Source organism: Orcinus orca, chromosome 2, assembly GCF_937001465.1.
Source record: "Orcinus orca chromosome 2, mOrcOrc1.1, whole genome shotgun sequence".
NCBI lineage: Eukaryota > Metazoa > Chordata > Mammalia > Artiodactyla > Delphinidae > Orcinus > Orcinus orca.
This window is the reverse complement of record NC_064560.1, coordinates 120,564,349-120,587,780: the sequence shown is the minus strand read 5'-3', so window position 1 is coordinate 120,587,780 and position 23,432 is coordinate 120,564,349. Positions and strand designations below refer to the sequence as shown.

The following is a 23,432-nucleotide window of genomic DNA, read 5'->3' as shown; positions in this document are numbered from 1 at the left end:
TGTCCTTTGTGTTCCTCTGGGCGGTTTAGCTACACCTCGGGATGCTTGTGGCCTCCGGCTTCAGGCGCAGTTGCTGTTTACCGACACTGTCCCCTCCCCTCGGCATCCCGCAGCCTTCCCCACCTACCCTCAGCTGGGAGGGCCCGAGGGGTACACGTTGGGGCCGTGCACCCCCATCCCTCCCCGAGTTCTCTCAGAATTTAAAATAATTTCCAGCCATCTCCCTTACTCCCCCCAAGAGCTGCTCTGTGCAAGCAGCAGCCCCTTCCACCCCGCTGCACTTCAAGGTCTGCCCCCTTTATTTACAGAGAATTAAGAAGAGGGTGATTAGGACTTCCTGGCCGACAGAAGCAGCCCTGATCCCAGCTCCAACTGCATTTAGTGACTCCCAGACTCTCGGTAGGAAACAGAAAAGGAAAAAAAAGTTGCTTCTCATCGGCAGGAAACTTTCTCCTTCGTCGGGGCCTCTGTTAGGGGGCCTGGAAGGACCAGCTCTGCGTCCTTTGGCCAGGAATCCCGTCCTTGGGGAGAAGGCCCTGGCCAGATTCTGAGGAATCAGTCACTCCCGGCTCTGGGGTACGGAGTGACGGGGCCGTGGCGGTGGAGGAAGCCAAATCTTCCCCAGGACTTACACGCAAGGGGCAGAAGAGCAGGCCCCCTTCCCTGTCCTTTCCTAAGGCCAGCGGTTTCCGCCCCCCTACCCTAAGGAGAAATAACTCCCGACTTGGTCGTCCACCCCCTCACCCCCCCCCCCACACAGAGACAGACACACACACACACTCGCACTCGCACTCACACAGTACGCTGGGTCAGGAGGGGGTGGAGGTTGGTTTACCCATAGATCGCGTCCTTGTCCCGCTTCAAGGCGTCGTTGACAGCGGATCCCATGCTGGCCGGCATGACATTGGGGTGCGGGGCGTGCGCGCCGTAGTGCTGCGTGGCGTGGAGCGGCGGCCCGTGGTTCAGGTGGTGAACCGGTGGGATCGGCCGCGGCGCGTGAGGGTCTCCGTACATGGAAGCAGGCACCCCTACTCCGTCCATCCCGCCGTAATGGGGCAGCTCATCGTACTGTCAGAACCCGGCAAAGGGGCGGGGGGCGCAGGAGGTGAGAGAGAGCGAGGAGAGCCGAGGGAGGGTAGGAAAAGAAGCAGGGAGAAGAGAGAGAGGAGAGAAGTGGGGAAGGAATAGAGGCGAGAGAGAGGGAGAAGGCCAGGGGAAGAAGAGAGAGGAGGAGGAGGGGGCGGCGGGGAGGGGGGGGAGGCAGGAGAGAAAGAGGGAGGAAAATACAAATAAAAACAAAGTCATAAAGGAGAAAAGTACCGAGCACGAGTTGAACACACAGAAACCAAACCAGCCGAAACAACGGAGTTGAAAGTTGGGGAGGGGGGTGTTTTTAAATTTAAAAGATGAAAAAGTATGAACCGAGAGCAGCGTTAGAGTAGGGAGAGGGGGCGGTGAGGCCGGGGATTGAGGGGGCGCCGGGAGGTCCCGCTCGGGCGGGAGGCAGCAGAACCGTAGCAAGCCAACCGAGGGAGAAGTGGAGTTAGTGTGAGGAGGAAGCCCCGGATCCCACCCCTAACCCCCCTTCGCCTCCTCCAGAGGATCCAATAAATCAAAAGGCGAAATGAAACAAAATAAAGAGAAGAAAAACGCTAATAATCAGGACGAGAACGCCGAGGACTAGGGAAGGCTGGGGCCAGTGCCTCCCCGGGGGCAGGGAGCAGAGGGTGGGGGTGGGGTGGGGGGGAATAATGTGAAAGTTACCAGAAACATTATTTAGCAGCGGATTCCCTGCGTCCTTGTCAATTTCAGAGACAAAACAAGCAGCCCAGGCTAGTCTAGGCGGCGGCGCAGCGGCTGCGGCAGCGCGGCCCCAGCGGCGGCCCCGGCGGCGGCGGCGGCTCCTACGCAGCCGGTGCCCGCCCCGAGCCGCGGGAGCAGCGGCAGCAGCGGCGCAGCAGCGGCAGCGGCGGCAGCAGGAGAACCGGGGGAATCGCGCTGCTGGGGTAAAAGCTGGAGCGAGGCGAAAGCGTGTAACAATTGCACTCGCACACACACACACACACACACACACACCACTCACACGCACTCGCCGCCCGCCCGCTCGCACAGCGTTGAAACACGCGCGCCCAGACACGCACACACGCACGCACACACACTCGCACACACGCAGAGGCACGGGGGGGAAAAGAAGCCGATGAATAATTTTGCTGCTATTTTTTTAAATACTGGCCGCCATCATCAAGCAGCGAGCAGCAGCAGCAGCGTTGAAGGGAGAGGAGGCATCGGGACAGGCCCCTCTTAGGAGAGGATTTATATCTAGGTAAGTGTTGGAGATTTAAACCTACCCTTTGCGCCATCAGTCTGCGCTCCAATAAACTCCTGGATGTGTCGTATATTTAATATCCCAGTCCGGATAAGAAAGTGATCTAGGCTGAAGATTCCTTTTTTTTTTTTTTTTCCAAACCAAGGAGACTTCTCCCAGTTTTCCAATATGTTATTTTTAGGGGGGGGGGAAAAAGCCCAGGCAAGACAACGAAGAGTTTTTTTTTTTCCTGTGATATTTCTTCTTTTTCTCTTTTTTCCTCTTCTTCCTCCTCCTCCTGATCTTCCTCCTCCTCCTCCACCTCCTCCTCCTCCCCCCCTCCCCTCCTCCTCCTCTTCGGTCCTCCTTTCCCCCTCTTTCTCTTCTCTTCCCCTCAGTTGGAAAAAAAAAAAAAGAAAAGAAAAAGAAGAAAAAGAAGAAAAAAAAATTGTCAAGCCCCCGAACTGAAGGTTACGAGCGGCCCGTCAGCAGCCCACATGTAACCGAACTGTCGTGTTTCATGGCTTTTTGCCACTCCAGCTGTCAATCAAAGCCCGGAATGTCAAGGTAGTGAATGAATGATGGTTGATGATGATGAAGAGGAGGAATCTTTCAGACCCGTTTTTTTCTTCCAGTAAAACTCCGCGAGGGGTTTCTGCTTCTTGAATTTTTCCTCCCCCCCTTAGCTTTGCCCCCGCGGTATCTATAATATGATCCTCTCTCTTTAAAGTATCGTTCAAAGAAAGCAGGGGGGGGAAATCAAGAAAAAAAAATGAATAGTTTGCAAAAACTGGACTTCCTCCCCCCCTTTCCTGGTAGGTATTTTGTCTCTCCCTCTCTCTCTCGCTCGCTCGCTCTCACTCGCGCTCGCTCTCTCGCGCTCGCTCTCTCTCGCTCTCTTTCTCTCTCTGGGAGATGAGTGAGTGTCAGTAGGTGTTGGCAGGTTGGCTGCTGCCTGGCTTATAGAAGAGCCTCAGTTTGGCGGCGCGGGTCGGCGGCGGGAGAACGAAATGACGGAACCCGGAAGTCGTGGTGGCCATAGCCCGTCGTACGGCGGAGACACATCCCGGGAGTGGGGAGCGGGAGCGAGGAGGAGCGCGCCGCGCGGAGCTTCTGATATGCAGCGAGTGCGATCGGACGGCCCGGGTTGGGGGGGCGGGAGAGGCGGGAGGCGGGGGGCGGGAGGGGGAGGGGAGGCAGGAGCCCGGCCGACCCGAGCAAATCAGCGAGGCTGCTCCTCCGCGGGGAAGGCGCGGGGGAAGGGGGGGGAGGAGGGAGGAAGAGGAGTATGTGTGTGTGTGCGTGCGTGTGCGCCTGTGTGTGTGTGTGCGCGCGGGCGCGCGCACGTGAGGAAAGAGGGAGGGAAAGAGAATGAGAATGAAGAGGACAGGGAGAGCGCAGAGAGGAAAACTGCAGAAAACCACAGGGAAAGTACGGTACAGCCTCAGATTTTTAATTTAAAAAAAAAAACTTGCTTCTAGTTCATTTCCCCATCACTCCCGGCTCCTGCCTAACGAGGTCGTGTCGGGGACGTTTGGCATGGCGCTCTTGCTTTTGTTCCTTTTAATTCCGCGGGCCCCCTACTCCTCTGCCAGCCGATTATCGCGCCCCGAAGGCTTTCTGCTAACACCCAGAGGCAGCAGGATCTGCAGACCGTACCAACGCCCGGCTAGAGTTTTGTTTTTGTTTTTGTTTTTTTAAGTGGTACTTTCTTCCCTGTGCAGATCCAGGACCCTTGTCAACATTCATTTTTTTCTAGGACAAGAAGAGACCAGCTTAACTCAGAGAGCACTCCCTTCAAGCTTTGCGGACAAGGGCCACCCTGGAGAGTCTTTGGGGCCCGCGGTGGAATCATGAGGGAGGAATGGGAGGGAGTCGTTTGGATGTTTGATGTTGTCTGATGTTGCCAAAGTGTGTGTGTGTGTGTGTACACGCGCGCGCGACTGGTGTGCGACTCCAAAGTGGATCTCACTTAGAGCTGGGAAGCATGGCGGGGGGGAGAGAGAGAATGCATAGCGAGAGAGAATGCTTAGCAAGGAGGATTGGCCGGCACTCCCTGCCCAGCTTTGTTGTGGTCGACGGGGGCGCAGAGGCCAGGCAGCGGTATCGCCGGCTAATGGCTGTGTTAGTTACACCGGGCAATTTCAGGGTATCAGGAAGATGGGGCCGACTCCGAATGAACTTTTCCAAAAAGGAAAAGGAGGAGAGTGGAGGGAAAGACGGTAACTATCCCACATGGTTTGCGTAGAAAGTAGTTCTAGCCGAAGCCTCGCCGAATCCCTGGCTGGAGCTGCACCCTGCCTCACCTCCGCGCCGCGGGTATCACGGCGGCCGCGCGTCAATCACTCCGAGCCGCGAGCTGGGGGCGGAGCTACGGTCTCCCGGCGCGCTCAGCTCTGCAGCCCCCGCCGCCCCCTGGCTCCCGGCAGCCCAGCAGCCGGGGCCTGCGCTCCGAGCGCTCCCTCTCCCCAACTCCTGGCTCTCGCCCTGGTTCATGGTCCCCGGCCCAGAGAATTGAAAACAGATTGTTCCTCAACAGCCGCCTCCTTCTCCAACTTTGAACCCATTCTGGAGAGTAGAAAGTAGCGAATCCTCTGCGCGTGGCTTTGACCCGACTTCCCGGGAGATTGGGGGGGGGCGCTCAAGGAGAATAAAATACTCTGTGTGTGTTTGTGAGGGAGAGAGGGAGAGAGAGAGAAGGGAGTTGTGGGGAGAGAGAATGAGAATAAGAGGGAGAAGGCGAGAAGGCGGATAGGCTTTTTTTTTTTTTCCTTCTCCCTTTTCATCTCTGCTTCACTGTTAGCTTTCGGGCAACTCTCAACTGGGCTTAGATCGTAGCCTGCAGAGACTCCAAGCGGAGTCGGAGAAATTTGGCCCCGTTTTAATAGGGCTGGGGAATGAGCTCCGGAGGTCAATAAAGCCCTCCAAAAATGATGAATGATTGAGCACCTGTGATGATGATAGTGATTACCAGAGCAATTAAACAGTTTGATTAAATGAGCCATCATAACAATGATGTCTGCGGGAAATCGGCCCTTACATATAAAGAAAGATAGTGCGGAGGGGCTTGCAGAGGCGAGTGTAGCGCGACGTCAGGGAGAGGGGCCGCGGACCGCGCGGTATTTGCCGGGGTGGCCGGAGCAAGGACTGCCGGGCGCGCGGAGCTTCGGGGAGGAGAGTCTAGCCCAGGCTAGACTTTTCAGCCACTCTTAAGCCGGGCTTCAAGCCTGCAAGAGCCGACTGGTATGAAACCTGCAGGTTGGGGGGGAGGGTCCTTCCCCTTCCACCTCCTCATTTTTTTTCCCCAGAAGAACTCCAAGATTAAAAGCATCCTTATTTGTTGCTGAGTTGTTCGTCGACGTATAAGAAAAGGTGAGTAAAAAAAGAAGATGCAAAAGAGAAGAAAAAGTTGACATCCAGAATTTTATTATAGGAGGCAGTTGTTCGAATTCAGTTTAGCCGGGGCGGAAAGATGAGAGAGAAAAAAATCAAAGTGGTCTCGCTGCGGAGCATTTTCGACTTTGCCGAGGTCTTTATATTGGTGGATCCACGGTCCCCGTTCAGCGCCGCTAGCTGAGAAGTTTATACAGTTTTTCAGTTTTTAACTCCTCTAACTGTTCTTATTTTCAGTATTGCATATTTGTTGTCGCCAATAGGGTTACTGTTGTTTTAAATGCCCTGTACAGAAAGCGCCACTTTTCTTTTTAAAAAGGAACTCAGTTTCCTTGATAAATACTTCTTTTGTAAAAATCAACTTCGAACCGAACCTCTGCATCGCAGAGTTTAAACATTCAAAGTTGCTACCTTCTGCTTCTCCTGCTTCTCTTACCATCACTTTTTTTCATAATGATATTGTGAAGTGAGGTAGCATTTCCTACAGCCTTTATTTAGAAAAACTACACTAGGATTTTTTTTAAAAAGTTTCTTCCCTGGCAGTGCATCCGAGTAAAAACAATTCAGACCGACTGATGATTTCTATATTTTCAAACAGTTGTTAAGCTAATGGGTTGATTACTCCGTGATAATCTTTAGCTTTACAAAAGAAAAAAGTTCGAACTCTATTGTCATGTGTTTTCATCCTTTGGGTGATGCAGAAGGCATTTTAACCCAAACTCCTTTCTTCCTTCCTTTCTTTCTCTCTCTCTCTAATATTCTGTAACTCCTTTTGCCTTTTATTGAGTACTTTAAAGCAAGTAACTGGGACAATCTGGTTACAGATGGGAAGGAGAGAGAAATAGAACATTTTGAGATACTGTTTAAGAAAAAAACCAACCAATCATTCTTAACTCCAAAGACCTTAGTTAAGAAGTGTGAGTGTGTTAAAAGTGAAGTCCTCCTGGAGGAAAATATGTGTCATTTAAAACTTCACCAGTTGCTTAAGGGGAGAACCCCGAATTTCATGCGACTAAAGAAATTTCACTTACCTAGTTGCACGTAATTTATGAAACCGTTAGTTTAAGATAGCATCGCAGTGCAGTGAATTGCACACAAGATCAAGTTGGAGGTGATTCATGATGTCAGTTCTTGGTCAGTCTGATGAATTTAAAGGACTATTAGTTTTAATCACCAACTTGCTGATGTTTTATTAATAGAGCTGAAAAACATTTAAGAACTTCATGGTCTCTCCTAACCCCCAATTTTGCAGTCCCATGGAAGCTATTCAAAAACAGTGGGGTACGCAGGCTTTCTGCTTTCTAGTGCGATAGTACGTTGTTGCTGATGCTCAGTTCTCAGCCTCCGCACTCCCACCGGGGCTGCGAGGCTCATCTGCTCTCCCACATTTGGGGTAAAGGAAAAGTAGGTGGGGCAGGCCCGGGAGACAGGCGTGAGATGGGGGTCGCAGGAGGCGGCACACACCTCCGTCAACAGTCAGCTCCGTTTGCCCAGGCTGGAAATGGTTTTAACAGGCGGTAAAATTTCATCTTGCGGTGTCAAATTGGGGTCATTTTGGGGTTAGAGTTCTCAGTGTCCGAGAGGAGCTGTCCAGCTGCGTGGGGACTCATTAACTGCAAAAGATCTGTTTCAGTAAAAACAATTCAAAGACAATCAGAAGGCTAAAGACCTTCTACAAATCGCATTTTACAAGTGCCCCAGAACAAATATGGATGCTGAAATCTGTTTCTTCAGAATCCCAAATCGGCTACTTAGCTCTGGAGTGGGGGTGAGGGCACTGCATAAAAAAAGAGGTGAAAGGGAAGGGACCTGATTTGGGGGGGGGCGGATGGGAGGGGGAATCGGGCCTTTCAAATTTAAGGGTCTGTTTTTAATCACCTCTTTCTTATTGGAGCATCCCCAAGACTTCTGAGAACTGCTTCTTTTCTATTTTTACTTTTTTTTTTGTCTCAACATGGAATGATATTATAGGTAACATTCAAAAATTTAAAAGAAGAATTGAATGCCTCTATACCTACTTAATTTAAAGGGCATTGGCTTTACGGAGAGTATTTAATTTGAAATGAACAGTTATGAACCGAGACTCTATTTTAGGTGAATTTGCCCACCTTCCTTTAGGAGCTTGTGTTTCTTTTCACCTTTTTTTTTTTTTTTTCTAGAAAGTAATAGGTCCTCAGCACAGATAACTCCAAATTCCTCAGAACTCTGAGGTCTGAAGTGTTAATCTGTGTATTAAAATTGCTGGGCTTAAATCCTTTTTGTCTTCTTACAGCTGTTAGAACAATTGACGCCTTGCTAGAGGAGCAAATAAATCCAACTGTAATCTTATTTGTAACTTTAGTTAATGTTTTGAATTGGAGTATTTTGGATTAAGCAGGTTTGGGGTTTTTTTCCCCCCTCTATAAGGTTAATTTTTATTTGTGGAGGTTCTGTTGGCTGGTTTGGAAGAAAGATATTATTACTTTAATTCAAAAAATTCCTTTAGGTAAAAGGAAAGTGCAATTTTAAAATGACAAGCTAGAATTGAGATGCCTGGGGTTTTAGAATAAAACCAAACCAATATTTTAGAGTAAAATATTATTTGAAAGAAGTTTTCTGTCTTGCATTACTGACTTCAGCAAGTAAAAAGGATCAAAATATTTTATTCTTCCTTTCTCTCTGGACTCCACCTCTGTCACTAGGTCTTTTCTCTCTATCTGCTTCACTGTTATTTGCGTTCTGAATGCAACAGTGAATTTTTGTAGTCTAGCTCTCTTCTCCAAGCCTCCCAGAGTATAAATTGTTATTCAAGGAGTTGGATTGCGGTCCTGCAGAAACAGCCCTGAACCCAGTATCACTGGGACAAAGGCAGCGGGTCTCTCTTTCTGCTCCGACCTGCTGGCTGACAGTTGGAATTTTTAATATATATTTTATTTGGCATTTCCAATAACGTGTTTGCCTTTCCCTCCCCACCCCCTTGCAGCCATCTATTACTTTAAAAGCATCTCTTCTCTATAAACCTCAGCTCATCCTTGTGAAATGTTCTTGACCTTCCCAGCGATAAAACCAGAAGCTCTGAAAGTTGCTCTAGGAAGAATTCCACTTGCTTTCTTACCTGTTAACTTTGCTCACTTTCTTCCGAGTTGGGACGAAGGGAGGGATGGGGACCCCTTTTTGTTTGTTTTTGTTTCCTGGTCCTTTCCCCACTTAGGCTTTCTTCCATATGCCCCTCCCCCCAATTAATAACAATAAGGCACCCCGCAATTTATGTTCTTACATAAGATGGGGTGGAATGATTTTACTTTCTTTCCTTTTGCTCTTATTTCTTATTTCTCCCAATTTTAGCTGCTTCAATATCTCGCAGTAGGAAAGTATTTCAATAAATAGCCCTCTAGCGCTATCTGGCGGGGCTCCAAGCGCGAGTGAGCTCTCTCTCGCTGTCTCTGGCTCCTTCCCGCGCTCTCTTCCATCCTCCCTTCTTTCCTCACATCTTCCTCTCTCCTTCCCTTGTCTCTTCCGCAATCTTGATCCTATCCCCCCTTTCTCTCTTTCCTCTCTTCCTGCTTCCCCCTTTCTAGCTCCCACCCCCATTTGCCGCGCAGACAGCTGGAAAGACCCGGTCAGAGGCTGACACCCTCGGAACCAAGTGATGCTCCGGCGGGGGAGCTCTCCTGGGACCCCCACCTTCACCCAGCATGGGTCACACACGTCCTTTGCCTTTGAGTCGCATCTTACTGTAGCTTAACACGTTGCTTAAGTCTCAGCCTCTCAGCCGTCGGTGGTTTGGAGGGGTTTAAACTGCATTCGTGAAGTTTGGAGGAAAGAAATCAGACACTGGAATCCCGTCTAGTGGAGCCCAGCTAAGTTTTAGGTCAGGAAGCCGAGTCTCAGTGCGAGTTTGAGGAAGGGTTGGGGCTTCGCAGGGGTGGGAACAGACCTTCGGGAGAGTGTTGGGCTGGGGGCGCCAGCTGCCCCCCTTCCCGCCGGCCGGATCCCTACAGCACAACGGACTGCCCCAGTTTAATATACTGGGCCTGTCCAGGATTTTTTTTTTTAAATAAATTAGCTCTATCCTCCCTCTCCCACCACCACTACCACACCAAATTTGGAGAGGAGTGGAAAAGAAAAGTGGGAGTAGGAAAGCTCACTGGAAACCTCACGGGGCAAAGAAGAAAAAGACAGCAGAGACTGCGGGAACTCGCTTGAGGATGCAGTACTCATCAGCATACTTCCTCCTTTCTCGAAGAGATTTGTCTTCTTATTTGTGGCTTTTTTATAAAACAGTAGCCGGTAAACCTTCAGCAGTGTGTGGGGAGCCATCAGAGGATATAGGGACAGAAGGAGAGATTCAACTCCAACTGGGTGCTTTAGATTAAAATTCTCTCTCTCTCTCTCTCTCTCTCTCTTTCTGTCTGTCTCATACACACACACACACACACACACACACACACACACACACACACACACACACATTCCACACACACTCTGATCCTTAGAGAAATTTCCAGTCCTCCTTTGAGCAAATCTCTTCCTTCTACTCCTTGAAACAGAAGAAAGGGTATGGGCCTGGGGGACAGTTAGACTCACTCAACTTTATGATTGCGTTTTCTAAAATTTAGTTTTGACCTTGCAAAGTGAGGACCATACCTCCAATACAGACCCAGTCAGTGGATACTTGAAGTGAGGGGGCCTCAGTCTGCAGTGTCTGTGATCACACAAAGACCTCTTCCCAACTCAGAAATCCCCCCTCCCCACAATCTCAAAAATAGAAGGGAGGGTGGAGGATGACACAATCCTAGGTTCTCATCCTCAAGAATTGCCCCCTCCCACTCCCATACTGAAGGAAGAAAGCACAGTTCGGTGTAATTAATTGAGGGCGGTTATTAGGTCATCATTAGCCAAGGTGCAAATAATTGCAGCCCGTTTTTACTTAAAATTGACCAGCCTCAGAGTGATAGATCGATTTGGAGTATAAAAATGATGTATCAAAACATCAATGTCGATTATTTGAAATATTGTAGTCGAATTATTTTATTGCTTCATCGGTTAAGTGTCTGAAAGTGCAGTGTTCAAACATATACTTATGTTGTCAATACTGTCAGAACTGTCAGTTTTACTATACTGGATTTGTACTACATTTCGAATTTACTCATTTACATAAAATGCCCACCCTAGGATTCCCCCACCCCTACCCCGTCTCTCTCTCTCCTCCCATCTCTGGAAAATCCGTGTCAGTTTCTTCAAAGGATTCAGCAATCTTTGCCTCAGCCAAAGTGTGCAGTGCCTCTTTTACTCAATTTTCCACATCGGATTACATGGCTTTTTCACCATTTCTAACTTTCAAAGAGAGCCTTCCTCCTTTCTTTCCAACTCTGCCTACTCCAACCTTTTCTCTGAAATAGTATTGTAGCACTTGGAAAGCTTCAGGTTTAAATAGCCACATCTCAGCTCCAAATAAACCATTTAGGTAGAAAACCAAAAAACCGGACTTCACTGTACCTCCTTGGCTTCACTCCTGTAAACCGGGCTTCGCTGGGCACACGATCTCACACGTGTTAGGGTCCGTCATCAAATTACCTGCAGGATTCAAATGTTACAGGGAAAATGAATTTGGAAATGTAAATACTTTTTCTTTCGTTTTACTTAAAAGCTGTGATAGGAGAAAAAGAAACAATATATATATAAATGATCGGCACGTTTTACCTTTAAAAGCTTTTGAACTCAATCGAAAGACACAAGTTGGAAGCAGAATTGACAGTTTTAATTCTACCCATTTTCACCTGGCACGTCAGATCAGAGGCATTCATTTATTTTATGAGGGGTAGATGGGAAAGTCGGATAGAAAGCTTGAATCCACTGAAGTCTCTATCCTAAAAAAATCACAGAGAAATTACTGAAACGCAAACATTCCACCGCTCCACCCTCTCAGTCTAGACTAATTGAAATTTATAAATTCACATTCTGCCCAATTTTATGCTTTTTATTTTGTTTTCTAGGATTCCCTCCAAGACTGATAGGAAAGACAGGGCCACTTCTGGACTATCTGTGAGGATGTGTTTCTTTCTGTAACACTGAAGCACTTTTTATAAACCTTTTAATGTATTTAAATAAATCTATTTGGACATTAAGAGAAGCCATACATACAAAGATAGTTTGGCTTTATGCCGGCAATCCCAACATTAGAAAAAAAAATTCACAATCCAATGAGAAGCTTTTCCATACCCAACCTTGGTCAAAAAAAAAAAAAAAGAAAAAGAAAAAGGAAAGCAAAAGAAAGTTTTCTGCGTGCATCTGCATGTCTTCGTGTGCACGATTATAAACATCCCCCAGTCCTTGTTTGCCTGTTACCTCCCTCCTGCCATACACTCGAAGGCAGAGGCATCGAGGGATGGCCCCCAGAGATCTGTGTTTACTCAGATTTTTAAAAAAAATCTCTCCACCATGTATGACAAGTGTTACTTCAAGAAATTCATCAGTCTTCTATAGATACTTCCAGTTTTACTGTAATGATCTGCAGAAGAGAACTGCCATCACTTTCTCACATCCCAAGGTGTTGTAGGAACTCACAGAAAGGGGAGAGTGGCTGAAACGCTTAATTACAGTGGTGGAGCGGGGGCACGAGGTGGGACCGAGGGAGGGAGAGTGAGGAAGGTCTTTACCTGGCCAGTACCTGTAGAAAGCTGTGAAACCTCACGGCGAATATTTGGGAAAGGTAGGGTTGCCTTTTTTTTTTTGTAATGCCTTTGGGGAGAAGTGATACACTTGTGTAACAATTAGCTCAGACAATAAAAATAATTGGAAAATCAGTTGGAATTTCTGAGTTTTTAATTACGTTTAATTTTGTGCTAAGCCGTAAAATTACGAATGCCCCTCAACCACTCTCCTCTTGTAAAGCGTTTAACAACAATTATTCCTTAATCAGTCTGAATGTGAGTCACAAATGATGCTTTTCCACATCAAAGGGACGTCCTTCGACGTTACCTTTTAGTCATAAGTAAGAGGATTAATTCCTATAATTAGAGGGATAAATATGTGCATAAATACATCTCTCACTCCTCTCCTTAAAAAAAGAAAAGAAAAAAGAAAAAAAGAACAACACTTTCACTCTGAGACATGGCCGGCTCTGGTAGGGTAAGGGTTTTTAATTGTCCGCTTCGGCCCTACACCCCTTTGCTGGCGGGCGAATCGAACCGAGGAGACGCGGGTGCGAAGCACAGACCCCCCAGAGGGACACACACGCGCACACACGTGTACACAGAAACGCACACACGGGTCTGGCAGGAGGTCCAATGCTCGGGGTCCCAAGGCCCCCGCCAATTCCAGTGCGATCCTCGCAAGACAATAACCCACCCCCACCCTTGGCCCTGGCCGCGCTGCGAGAGAGTTCTCTTCCTGTGGTCCACTTAGCCTGGAAAGCGGGGTCCCTGCCCTACGCCGAAGCTCCAGGTTGACTCTTGCAGGCTACAAATAAAAATTGAGCATGACCTTTTAAAGCTCCTGTGTGAATATCTCATTTACCTAATGACTTTATGTCACCTAGGAAGAAGGTCAATTTCCTCTTAACCTTTCCCCCGTTGCTGCAGTAAGCATTCTTCCCTAATCAATGGTGGCTAGAATAATCAATTCCCATTTTATGATCGCTGACAAACTCAGTCTCTGCGCGGGGTGTGAGCGCGGCGGGGCTCGCTCAGGCCGGGACAGAGGTCTCTCTGGGTACGCCCAGCTCCGCCCGGCGCCGAGGGAGGCAACTCGCTCTTCCGTCGAGTTCGGAGACCTTGGCAAACTTCCCTCCCCCAACCGCCGGCGTGACTTCTGAGTTGTCACTAATCCGAACCTGATATTCACCAGAGCTCCTTCGGTCACCGACAACGCTCCCTGCTGCTGCTGGGCCTCCCACCCGCCCCTCCTCGGCGTGTTTTCATTTCAAAGTCTGAAGGCAGGGATTGCCCGGACCCAAAGGGGGTGGAGAGAGAGAGAAAGAGAGACAGAGAGAGAGACAGAGAGAGAGAGAGGGAGAAGAGAGGGAGAAGAGAGGGGAGAGAGAGAGAGAGAGAGAGAGTGAGTTTTAGTTTCATTTACATTTTAAAAATTATTTTTGCCTTCTTCGGCGTGGATCTCTCAGCTCTTTCACTCTGTCTCAGCCCCGCTTACTTTGCATAAACAAAGCAACAACAGAAGCTCAGAGTGGGTGGATTCGTGTGGAAATGAAGTCAACTGGCAGAGTTCTCTCTTTCTCTTTTCCTATCTCCTTTCCTTTTCCCCCTCCCTCTCCCATCTTACCTTCCCATCTCGTATCTTCCTCCTCCTCTACCTCCCCCCACAATACTCAGTTATCCTAAAAGATAGGTTTATTAGATGCCACTTTACCTCTATTTTTAGTTCCCAAGTCTGGGGAAATTACCAGGAAAATTACGAAGTCAGAGCTAATTTGAAAGTGAATTTGGGGTAGGTTCAACATTCTTGATCTTTGCAGGGCCTAAATATGAGCCCCTCTCACCTCACAATTTCTCATAAAGTAGATGTTGGCTTTTACCCACACAAGGCTTGAAGAGACCTCTCTGTTAAAAACACTGGTTCACCTCTGGTCACTGAAGTTTCTTTCCCCTTATTCTGCCCTAACCCCATTTTCACTTACTACCAAGACATGATGAAGCTGCTGCAGACTATCAAGTAATCAAAAAGCCTGCTTAGGTAGTGTTCAATGACAGGCAAGAAAATAACTTTTCTTGGAAAAGATGTCCTATACCCAGATGTTTTTCAGATTTATGATTAACCAGCTAGTTAAAACTGATCCCCAAACTGAACCTTTCCTCCTGGTCTTTGAAGAGGTAATTTAAATGCCCCTTTTTATTTATTTATTTATTTATTTATTGTTTTGCGGTACGCGGGCCTCTCACTGTTGTGGCCTCTCCCGTTGCGGAGCACAGGCTCCGGATGCACAGGCTCAGCGGCCATGGCTCACGGGCCCAGCCGCTCCACGGCATGTGGGATCTTCCCTGGCCAGGGCACAGCCCGAGTCCCCTGCATTGGCAGGCAGACTCTCAACCACTGTGCCACCAGGGAAGCCCTAAATGCCCCTTTTTAAAAAAATTTATGCACCTCATTACTCATGGGCAGACATTCTGTTACAATTGAGAAGTATGTCAAACAATCAAAACAAAAATGTAGGTATTCTACCTTAGAAGGTACAATAAATGATAAATAGCTTACTCTGGTGTAAAAAACAAAAACGGCATTTGAGTTCAAGGTGAGGCATATCTGGGTCAAAACACTCACTGTTCACCCACAACAGCTTCCTCAGGTCCTGTTAGGAACACAGATGGCAGACAAGGCCACCTCTCCAGCTTGCCAGAAACTCGAGCTTCATTTCATTCTTGCCTTGGGTCTGAAGGCTCTAGCGTTGCGACCTCTGAGAGGCAGTGAGAACAGCACAGGTGCAGGACCTGACCTGGGATGGGGCCAGGCTAAGCCCCCAGTATTGCTACTTCCCTTCTTCCTTCATACCAGGAAGTACATTTGCAGCTCTAGTTGAATTAGATTCTGGATTTAAGTGGCCGTTGAGGGCTGGTCCAGCCATGAGTCACAGTTTATAACTTGCCTGGCTTTTAGAAGATTTGTTTCATGTTCCCAACAACTGACTTACACACTTTGCGGCTACAACTTGTTCAGTCCAGGAAGCACTTGTGCCGGAAGAGTTCCCCATTGCTAGGAGACCTGAGTGGGACTTTTATCTCAATTTGACAAAGGAGCAGACAGATGGGGGATGGGCCCCTTGACCTCAGATAATTACTACAGTCTTCCCTCTTAAGCAAATTTAATTCTCACACAAGGAGTAATTAACAACCTCTGACTACTCACTCACTCTATGAGAATTTCCTTTCCTTTTCTTATCTAAAGGGCCCTCACAGGGATGTTGAATAATATGTTTAATATTAGTTTTTAGTTTCACTTCAATTAAACATCTTGCATTTTGCTCACTTTGTCCACAGTCAATGGAACACATTTAGCATAGTCTTGGGCTATGTTCTCATTCTGGCAGGTGAACCAGTCATCAGTTTACTTCCCTCTCCACTCCCCCTACTACACAGTAGATTGCTCACTGGACAAAGAAAATTCTTTAATTGTGCTTAATTTAGATAGCATGTCTGAAGAGATTTTTTTAAATAACAAAAATGTTATTCTCTCCCTTTGACTTTCTAACAACTTTGTCTTTACCAGTGTCTCATTCAGGGGTATAGGTCAAAATCACATGTCAGGATATAAACTGTAAGTATAGGAACAGGAAGAAGGACCACACAGACTACTAGCTTTTCAAAGGTGACTGAGGTTTCTGCAAGGCTCATGTCCTAAATGGAAAGACATCTCTTTCAAACATCTCTAAGGGAGAGGGTTGAATTAGATCACTTCTGAGGCTGTTTCTAATCCTGGAAGGACAAAAAGGAACTCCCTAGCTGAGGAGCAGTCAGAAGCCTAGGCTCCGGAGTCTCACAGGAAGGAGCTGAATCCTGGTTCTGTCCTGAGCTAACTGTGTAATCTCAAGAAACTCAACCTCTTTGAACCTCGGTAGTCTCAGGCATAAAATCTGGATAACTATACTTAATATCATTGGCCCCTCTAGATCCACTCTTTACTTTCTTTCTCCATCAGGCTCTGTGATCCGGAGGCTCATATGGATGGTTTCAGAACGCCACCTTGGCCTTTGCTTCCTGTTGGGTTTGTTCCGAGTGGGTAGAGTGAGGTCTGAGTCCTGATTTCCAGGGTCCCTGGGGGCTGGCTGCATCCCAGCCATGGCTCAGGCAGCCCTATTCACAGAGCTCTCTCTCTGGGTTCAGGTAACCACTTCCCTCCCCATTACCAGCCTTGGGGCACTGCACCATCCCTTGTGGTTTCCTAACACCCCACTCACACATTTTTAATATAGTTCCTTTACGAAGCATTCCTCAAATTACCCAATTTGATATGCGCTATCTGTTTCCTGCTGGTCCCTGACTGATATACCTAATAAACTTGTTTGGAGGATTAAAATTAAATGAGATAATGTATGTAAAGCACAAAGCACACGTCCTCGCATATAGTAAAAGCCTGATAAATAGAACTTTTAGTTATTTTTTTTACAATTATTATCTGCTGCATCCCCCTCATTTTATGTATGAGGAAATGGAGGCCCCAAGCGATTAAGGTACTAATTCAAAGTCTAATTAACTCAAGACAGTAACAACCCTGGGACCAAGTCCCTGGACTAGCAGCTCTCAGTTCACTGCTCTTTCTACAGCAGCTTGTTGAGCAAAACAGATGGGGGAGGAGGGAGATCCTTTTGTCACAGTTGTTGAAAAAGGGGTTAGGCTAGTTAGAGGCAGAGGTGCCGGAGATAATAAGCATCTTTCCATGTAGCACTGGATTTGTCTCTGCTAAATTATTGCTGAAATAAAGCATGATGTTGTGATTTGGAATCCAGTGATTTCACTAAGAATAGAATGGGTATGTTACAGAAGGAGCAATGTATGCTTGACAGGGTAAAAAAATTATGAACACATAATTGGAAGCTTTACCAGGAGGCATCCTAATGTTTCTAAGACATATAGGGTATACCAGAATTAATTTTTAAATAAAGGCTGATTTTTGGATTAGCAGTGCAGATGAAGTATGAATTTTATAATTCTTTAGAATACACAACTGCACTATGAACTCATGTATAATACAATCAGGACACCACAGACATTCTATAACTTGATAATACTAACAAGGTGAGGGCATCATTCAATTATTAATTCCTATTTTCATTCAATCATTCAGTTTATTGTGTCCATAATATTCTCTAAAAATCTCTTACAGGTGTTAACATATAAAGATTAATTAAATATTAATATATATAATATATTAATTAAATATATTCTCTGCTTCGGTGGGTTCACATAGTGAAACAGAAGTTGGTGTATCAACAGATTTTGGTATGAACAAAGGTAGAAATACACCTAGGCTACTATGGGAGCCTTGAAGAGGTTGTGTGGAATAGAGAGCATTGAGAGAAGCGGCTTTCCTGGGTCGATATTGAACCTAGCAAAGAGAAGTCTGTCTCAGTGCAATTACATTCTAGCCTTCCAGATCCTTCAAAATTATTGATGATATCATTTTATTAATATTTAGCTCTTACTAATATAAATATTAGTAACGATACCAAAAAACCCCCACATGTAACATTGTATTACATTTTACTATGGCAGGTTGGCTGAAGTATATGAGAAGTCTATGTGAAACTTAGAAAAATTTAAATAATATTTGTCTTGGTGACTAGAGTGTATGACAGGAAAAGAGAGATACATTTAAAAGATGACATTTTACACAGGCTCTTTGGAAAATGTTACCTTCAAAGAAGATTGCTTTAATGTACTTTACCAATTAGACCTTATTTATATACTGAGTTAGCTCAGGTTTATCTGAGATATAAACACATACTTTGAAAAATGAGTTGGAACCTATGCATGGAGAAGAGACATAGGGCCATTTCTTCCAGAACCTAGGATATATTCATATACAACTGGACACACTAATAAATATAACATAACCTAAAACAGGTTGTTTCTACATATTCATCACAAAACTGGTCATTACATCTCAATTTTAAAGGATAAACATGACGCCTAAGTATAATTTACCATGGTAAAGCTGCTGAATATTTGTGTCTTTCTTTGGAAGTCCAAAGTAAAAACTGATATAACTCTGGCTCATTCTCATTCAGGTTGCTTTTGTCTACTGACCCTGATCATTCTCACTTGGTTCACTGTTTTTTTTGTCCACCCTACATCACAGTCCATTCCTGTGCACATTAATTATGTGTGTGTGCTTGTACCTATATATGTATGTATGTATATATATCTCCATTTTAGCCATCCACAATTACAGCTACGCTTGGAACTTAAACTTACTTTCAAGATCTCAAATGTAGAGATTTTGTTTTTCTTTCCTACCATATCTTTATTCTCTATTGAAACAAACTAGTCTGTCTTCATTATGACTCTTATTATGACTTATGGCTTCTTTTTTTTTTTTTCATGCAGTACACGGGCCTCTCACTGTTGCGGCCTCTCCCGTTGTGAAGCACAGGCTCCGGACGCGCAGGCTCAGCGGCCATGGCTCACGGGCCCAGCTGCTCCGCAGCATGTGGGATCTTCCTGGACCAGGGCACGAACCCCTGTCCCCTGCATCGGCAGGCGGACTCTCAACCACTGCGCCACCAGGGAAGCCCGACTTCTGGCTTCTTGATCATTTTCTGCCAATGTATTAGTCACATCTTGATTTACTTGATCGTCTACCCAGTTTAAAGCATTAAGAAATCATTAAACATTTATCTTAATTTATTTTTCATTTTTAAAAGTAATATATACTCATTAAAGACAATTTGACAATGTGGAAAAGTGGGTAAAAGAAAAAATCACCCATAGATAAAGTATCCAAACACAGTTGCTTTCAAAATTTTATTGTATTTCTTTGCATTTTTTCTATATATAGTTCCTTTTATGTAGTTGTAATTGTACTTTGCATAAAATTGCATCCTATTTAAGCTTTCAAGTTCTTTATGACCATCAATCTATATGTCATCAATTAAATTAAGTATCATAATTCACTTTTCCATTACACTATTATTGGGCACTAATTTATTTTTTCATTTTTTATGTACAATTCTGTAATGAACATTTTTGTGCATAAAGGTTTTTCAAAACTCAGAATTATTTTCATAGAATGGATTCCTGGACATAGATTGAAGGGTGTGAGTGTATTTAAGTCAAAATCCAAAGCCTCTATTGTTTTTTTTAAATAATTAATTAATTAATTTTTGCTGCATTGGGTCTAGGCCTCTATTGCTTTTTGAACATTTTATCATGACCTCCCTGATGACCTCCAACTTAATCATAATCATTTTCTGTTTCTCTTGCTGAATAATCAGCTTTTGAGGTAAGAAGTCCTGAATACATACACGTTATATTTACAGCCTGAACTTCAACTGGCCTCCTGAAGCTAAGATTACTCTTCTACCCATTTTCTGTGGTGAATCCTTCTTTTGACAATAACTCATTCTCTCCTCTAATCCCCTGTCCTTTTCTCTTTCCTTCCTTTCCTCCTTTTCTCTTTACTCTACGAACCACTCAGAAGCCCCTAAGTACTCTCACCCCTCTCATTCTCAGATGACTTCACTTCCTGCTTCACTGAAACTGAGTTTCTGGCATGAGCTTTGTAATGCTCTCTTTTCTGTTATTTCCTGTTCTCTCAGTCATAACATCACTGTTTTTAAGAATGACCACTCATTATCTTTTTACTTTTATATTTAGTAAAATATTTGTTACATACAAAAGCATATATGTAACATATTTGGCTGTTACAAAGTATAATCATAAAAGGAACATTTGCAAACTAGCCACCTGGCTTAAGAAGGGGAACACTGCATATAATCATGTGTTCCTTCCCTTTCATCCTTCTGCTTCTTCTTTCTGGGGTAACTACTAGCCTGAATTTTTAAAAATACTTTTTTGTGTTTATGTATTCCTGAAATATATATATATATATATATATATATATATATAGTATATGAAGTGTATAAATCATATATAACATTATTAGTATATTAATAAATATCAACCTCTCTATATATACTATGTATGTATATATATTTCCAAACAATATTCATTGAGCTTTTTTTAAAAAATAAAAATGGTATCACACTCAATGGAGTCTTTCTGGATTCTTTTTTTCATCCAATATTGCACTTTCAAGATTAATTTTTTGTGTATACTTTTCCTTTCTGTTTGATATTCCATTGTATAAACATAACACAATTCATTTATCTTTCCTTCTTTGGGTTGTTACCATTTTTGTTGTTGTTGTCACTATTGTAAAGCGTTCTGCTATGAGTATTCTGGTGTGTGTCTCTTGATGTTTACATGCAAAGAATTTTCTATATTTAGAGTATAAATCTAGGAGTGAATTGCCGCATTGTTTAGTATACAAATGTTCCACTTTGCAAGATAACGTGAATTATTTTCCAGGGATTGTACTGATTTACATTCACACTAGTTGTAAATAAGATATCTTTTTTTTTTTGGGGTATGCGGGCCTCTCACTGTTGTGGCCTCTCCCGTTGCGGAGCACAGCCTCCAGACGCGCAGGCTCAGCGGCCATGGCTCAAGGGCCCAGCCGCTCCGCGGCATGTGGGATCCTCCCGGACGGGGGCACGAACCCGTGTCCCCTGCATCGGCAGGCGGACTCTCAACCACTGCGCCACCAGGGAAGCCCTAAATAAGATATCTTATTGATCCATATCCTAACACTTGGTTATATTGTCTTTTTCTTCTTCTTCTATCACCACTTCCTCCTCCTCCTCTTCCTCCTTCTTTTCCAATCTGGTGAGTGTAAAACGGTTTACACTCACTTTAGTTTTTAACATGCATTTTCTGAATCACTAATGAGGCTGAGCATCTTATATGCTTAATTTTTACTCATATTTTCCTTTCTGTGATATATCTGTTTATGTATTTCCCACATTTTCCTGTTTAGTTTTTCGTCTTTTTCTTAATTTTATGAGTTCTATATTGCAAATATCTCCTTCCAATTTGTGGGTTTTTTTTTTCATTTTATTTGATATGTGTTTTGATGAACAGAAGTTTTAAATTTTATGGTAGTTTATCAACATTTTCTTTTATGGGTTGTGCTTTTTGTGTCTTATGTAAAAGCTTTTCATATCCTAAAGTTATAAAGATCTCTTTCTGTAAAACTCTTCAAAACACTTGATTGGGTTTTCTTTTTGTACTTAATTCTTTAACCAGCAGGGAACTTATTTTTTGTGTGTAGGAGTGATGTAAGAATCCATTTTCCTTTTTTTTTTTATGAAGATGAAAAAAACCTTTATTGAGATATTACTTAGAATAAATTATGCAAATCTCAAGTGTAAACAGCTCCATGAGTTTTTATTAGACATTTTTTTAACCCACAAAAATGGAATTATATCAACCGCATTTTTATTTTTTATTTTCTTTTATACAGCAGGTACTTAGCAGTCATCAATTTTATACACATCAGTGTATACATGTCAATCCCCATCGCCCAATTCAGCACACCACCATCCCCACCCCCCCGCGGTTTCCCCCCCTTGGTATCCATACGTTTATTCTCTACATCTGTGTCTCAAGTTCTGCCCTGTAAACCGGTTCATCTGTACCATTTTACCAGGTTCCACATACATGTGTTAATATATGATATTTGTTTTTCTATTTCTGACTTACTTCACTCTGTATGACAGTCTCCAGATCCATCCACGTCTCAACAAATGACTCAATTTCGTTCCTTTTTATGGCTGAGTAATAGTCCATTGTATATATGTACCACATCTTCTTTATCCATTCATATGTTGATGGGCATCTAGGTTGCTTCCATGACCTGGCTGTTGTAAATAGTGCTGCAATGAACACTGGGGTGCATGTGTCTTTTTGAATTATGGTTTTCTCTGGGTATATGCTCAGTAGTGGGATTGCTGGGTCATATGGTAATTCTATTTTTAGTTTTTTAAGGAACTTCCATACTGTTCTCCATAGTGGCTGTATCAATTTACATTCCACCAACAGTGCAAGAGGGTTCCCTTTTCTCCATACCCTCTCCAGCATTTGTTGTTTGTAGGTTTTCCGATGATGCCCATTCTAACTGCTGTGAGGCGATACCTCATCGTAGCTTTGATTGGCATTTCTCTAATAATTAATGATGTTGAGCAGCTTTTCATGTGCTTCCTGGCCATCTGTATGTCTTCTTTGAAGAAATGTCTGTTGAGGTCTTCTGCCCATTTTTGGATTGGGTTGTTTGTTTCTTTAATATTGAGCTGCATGAGCTGTTTATATATTTTGGAGATTAATCCTTTGTTGATTCGTTTGCAAATATTTTCTCCCATTCTGAGGGCTGTCTTTTCGTCTTGTTTATGGTTTCCTTTGCTGTGCAAAAGCTTTAAAGTTTCATTAGGTCCAATGTGTTTATTTTTGTTTTTATTTCCATTACTCTAGGAGGTGGATCAAAAAAGATCTTGCTGTGATTTATGTCAAAGAGTGTTCTATGTTTTCCTCTAAGAGTTTTATAGTATCCGGTCTTACATTTAGGTCTCGAATCCATTTTGGATTTATTTTTGTGTATGGTGTTAGGGAGTGTTCTAATTTCATTCTTTTACATGTAGCTGTCCAGTTTTCCCAGCATCACTTATTGAAGAGACTGTTTTTTTCTCCATTGTATATCTTTGCCGCCTTTGTCATAGATTAGTTGACCATAGGTGCGTGGGTTTACCTCTGGGCTTTCTATCCTGTTGCACTGATCTATATTTCCGTTTTTGTGCCAGTGCCATACTGTCTTGATTACTGTAGCTTTGTGGTATAATCTGAAGTCAGGGAGTCTGATTCCTCCAGCTCCATTTTTTTCCCTCAAGAATTCTTTGGCTATTCGGGGTCTTTTGTGTCTCCATACAAATTTTAAGATTATTTGTTCTAGTTCCGTAAAAAATGCCATTGGTAATTTGATAGGGATTGCATTGAATCTGTAGATGGCTTTGGGTAGTATAGGCATTTTCACAATATTGATTCTTCCAATCCAAGAACATGGTATATCTCTTTATCTGTTGATATTATCTTTAATTTCTTTCATCAGTGCCTTATAGTTTTCTCCATACAGGTCTTTTGTCTCCCTAGGTAGGTTTATTCCTAGGTATTTTATTCTTTTTGTTGCAATGGTAAAT

At 44.3% G+C, this 23,432-nt stretch overlaps 1 protein-coding gene and 1 long non-coding RNA gene across 8 annotated transcripts in view; one reads left to right on the top strand and one right to left on the bottom strand.

Moving 5' to 3' along the window:
* The window catches only part of MEIS2 (Meis homeobox 2), a 201,732-nt gene extending 198,280 nt beyond the window's left edge, over positions 1-3,452 (bottom strand). For 4 of the 7 annotated variants that reach the window (XM_049705486.1, XM_004274018.3, XM_049705487.1 and 1 more), the window contains exons 1-2: positions 2,349-3,452; positions 836-1,068 (exon numbers count right to left, since the gene is read on the bottom strand). In XM_049705486.1, the coding sequence (XP_049561443.1) occupies positions 836-1,068; positions 2,349-2,360 (245 nt within the window). In that variant the 5' untranslated portion in view covers positions 2,361-3,452. Of the gene's footprint in view, positions 1-835; positions 1,069-1,764; positions 2,329-2,348 lie in introns of those variants that run through there. The other 3 variants (XM_033435836.2, XM_033435837.2, XM_033435839.2) reach the window with 3 other exon arrangements.
* Positions 3,453-3,600: 148 nt separating this feature from the next.
* LOC117202914 (uncharacterized) lies at positions 3,601-12,483 on the top strand. Its single transcript, XR_004485447.2, has 2 exons — positions 3,601-5,677; positions 11,674-12,483. It is a non-coding gene; the product is annotated as an uncharacterized LOC117202914 (long non-coding RNA).
* The last annotated feature ends 10,949 nt before the right edge of the window (positions 12,484-23,432 follow it).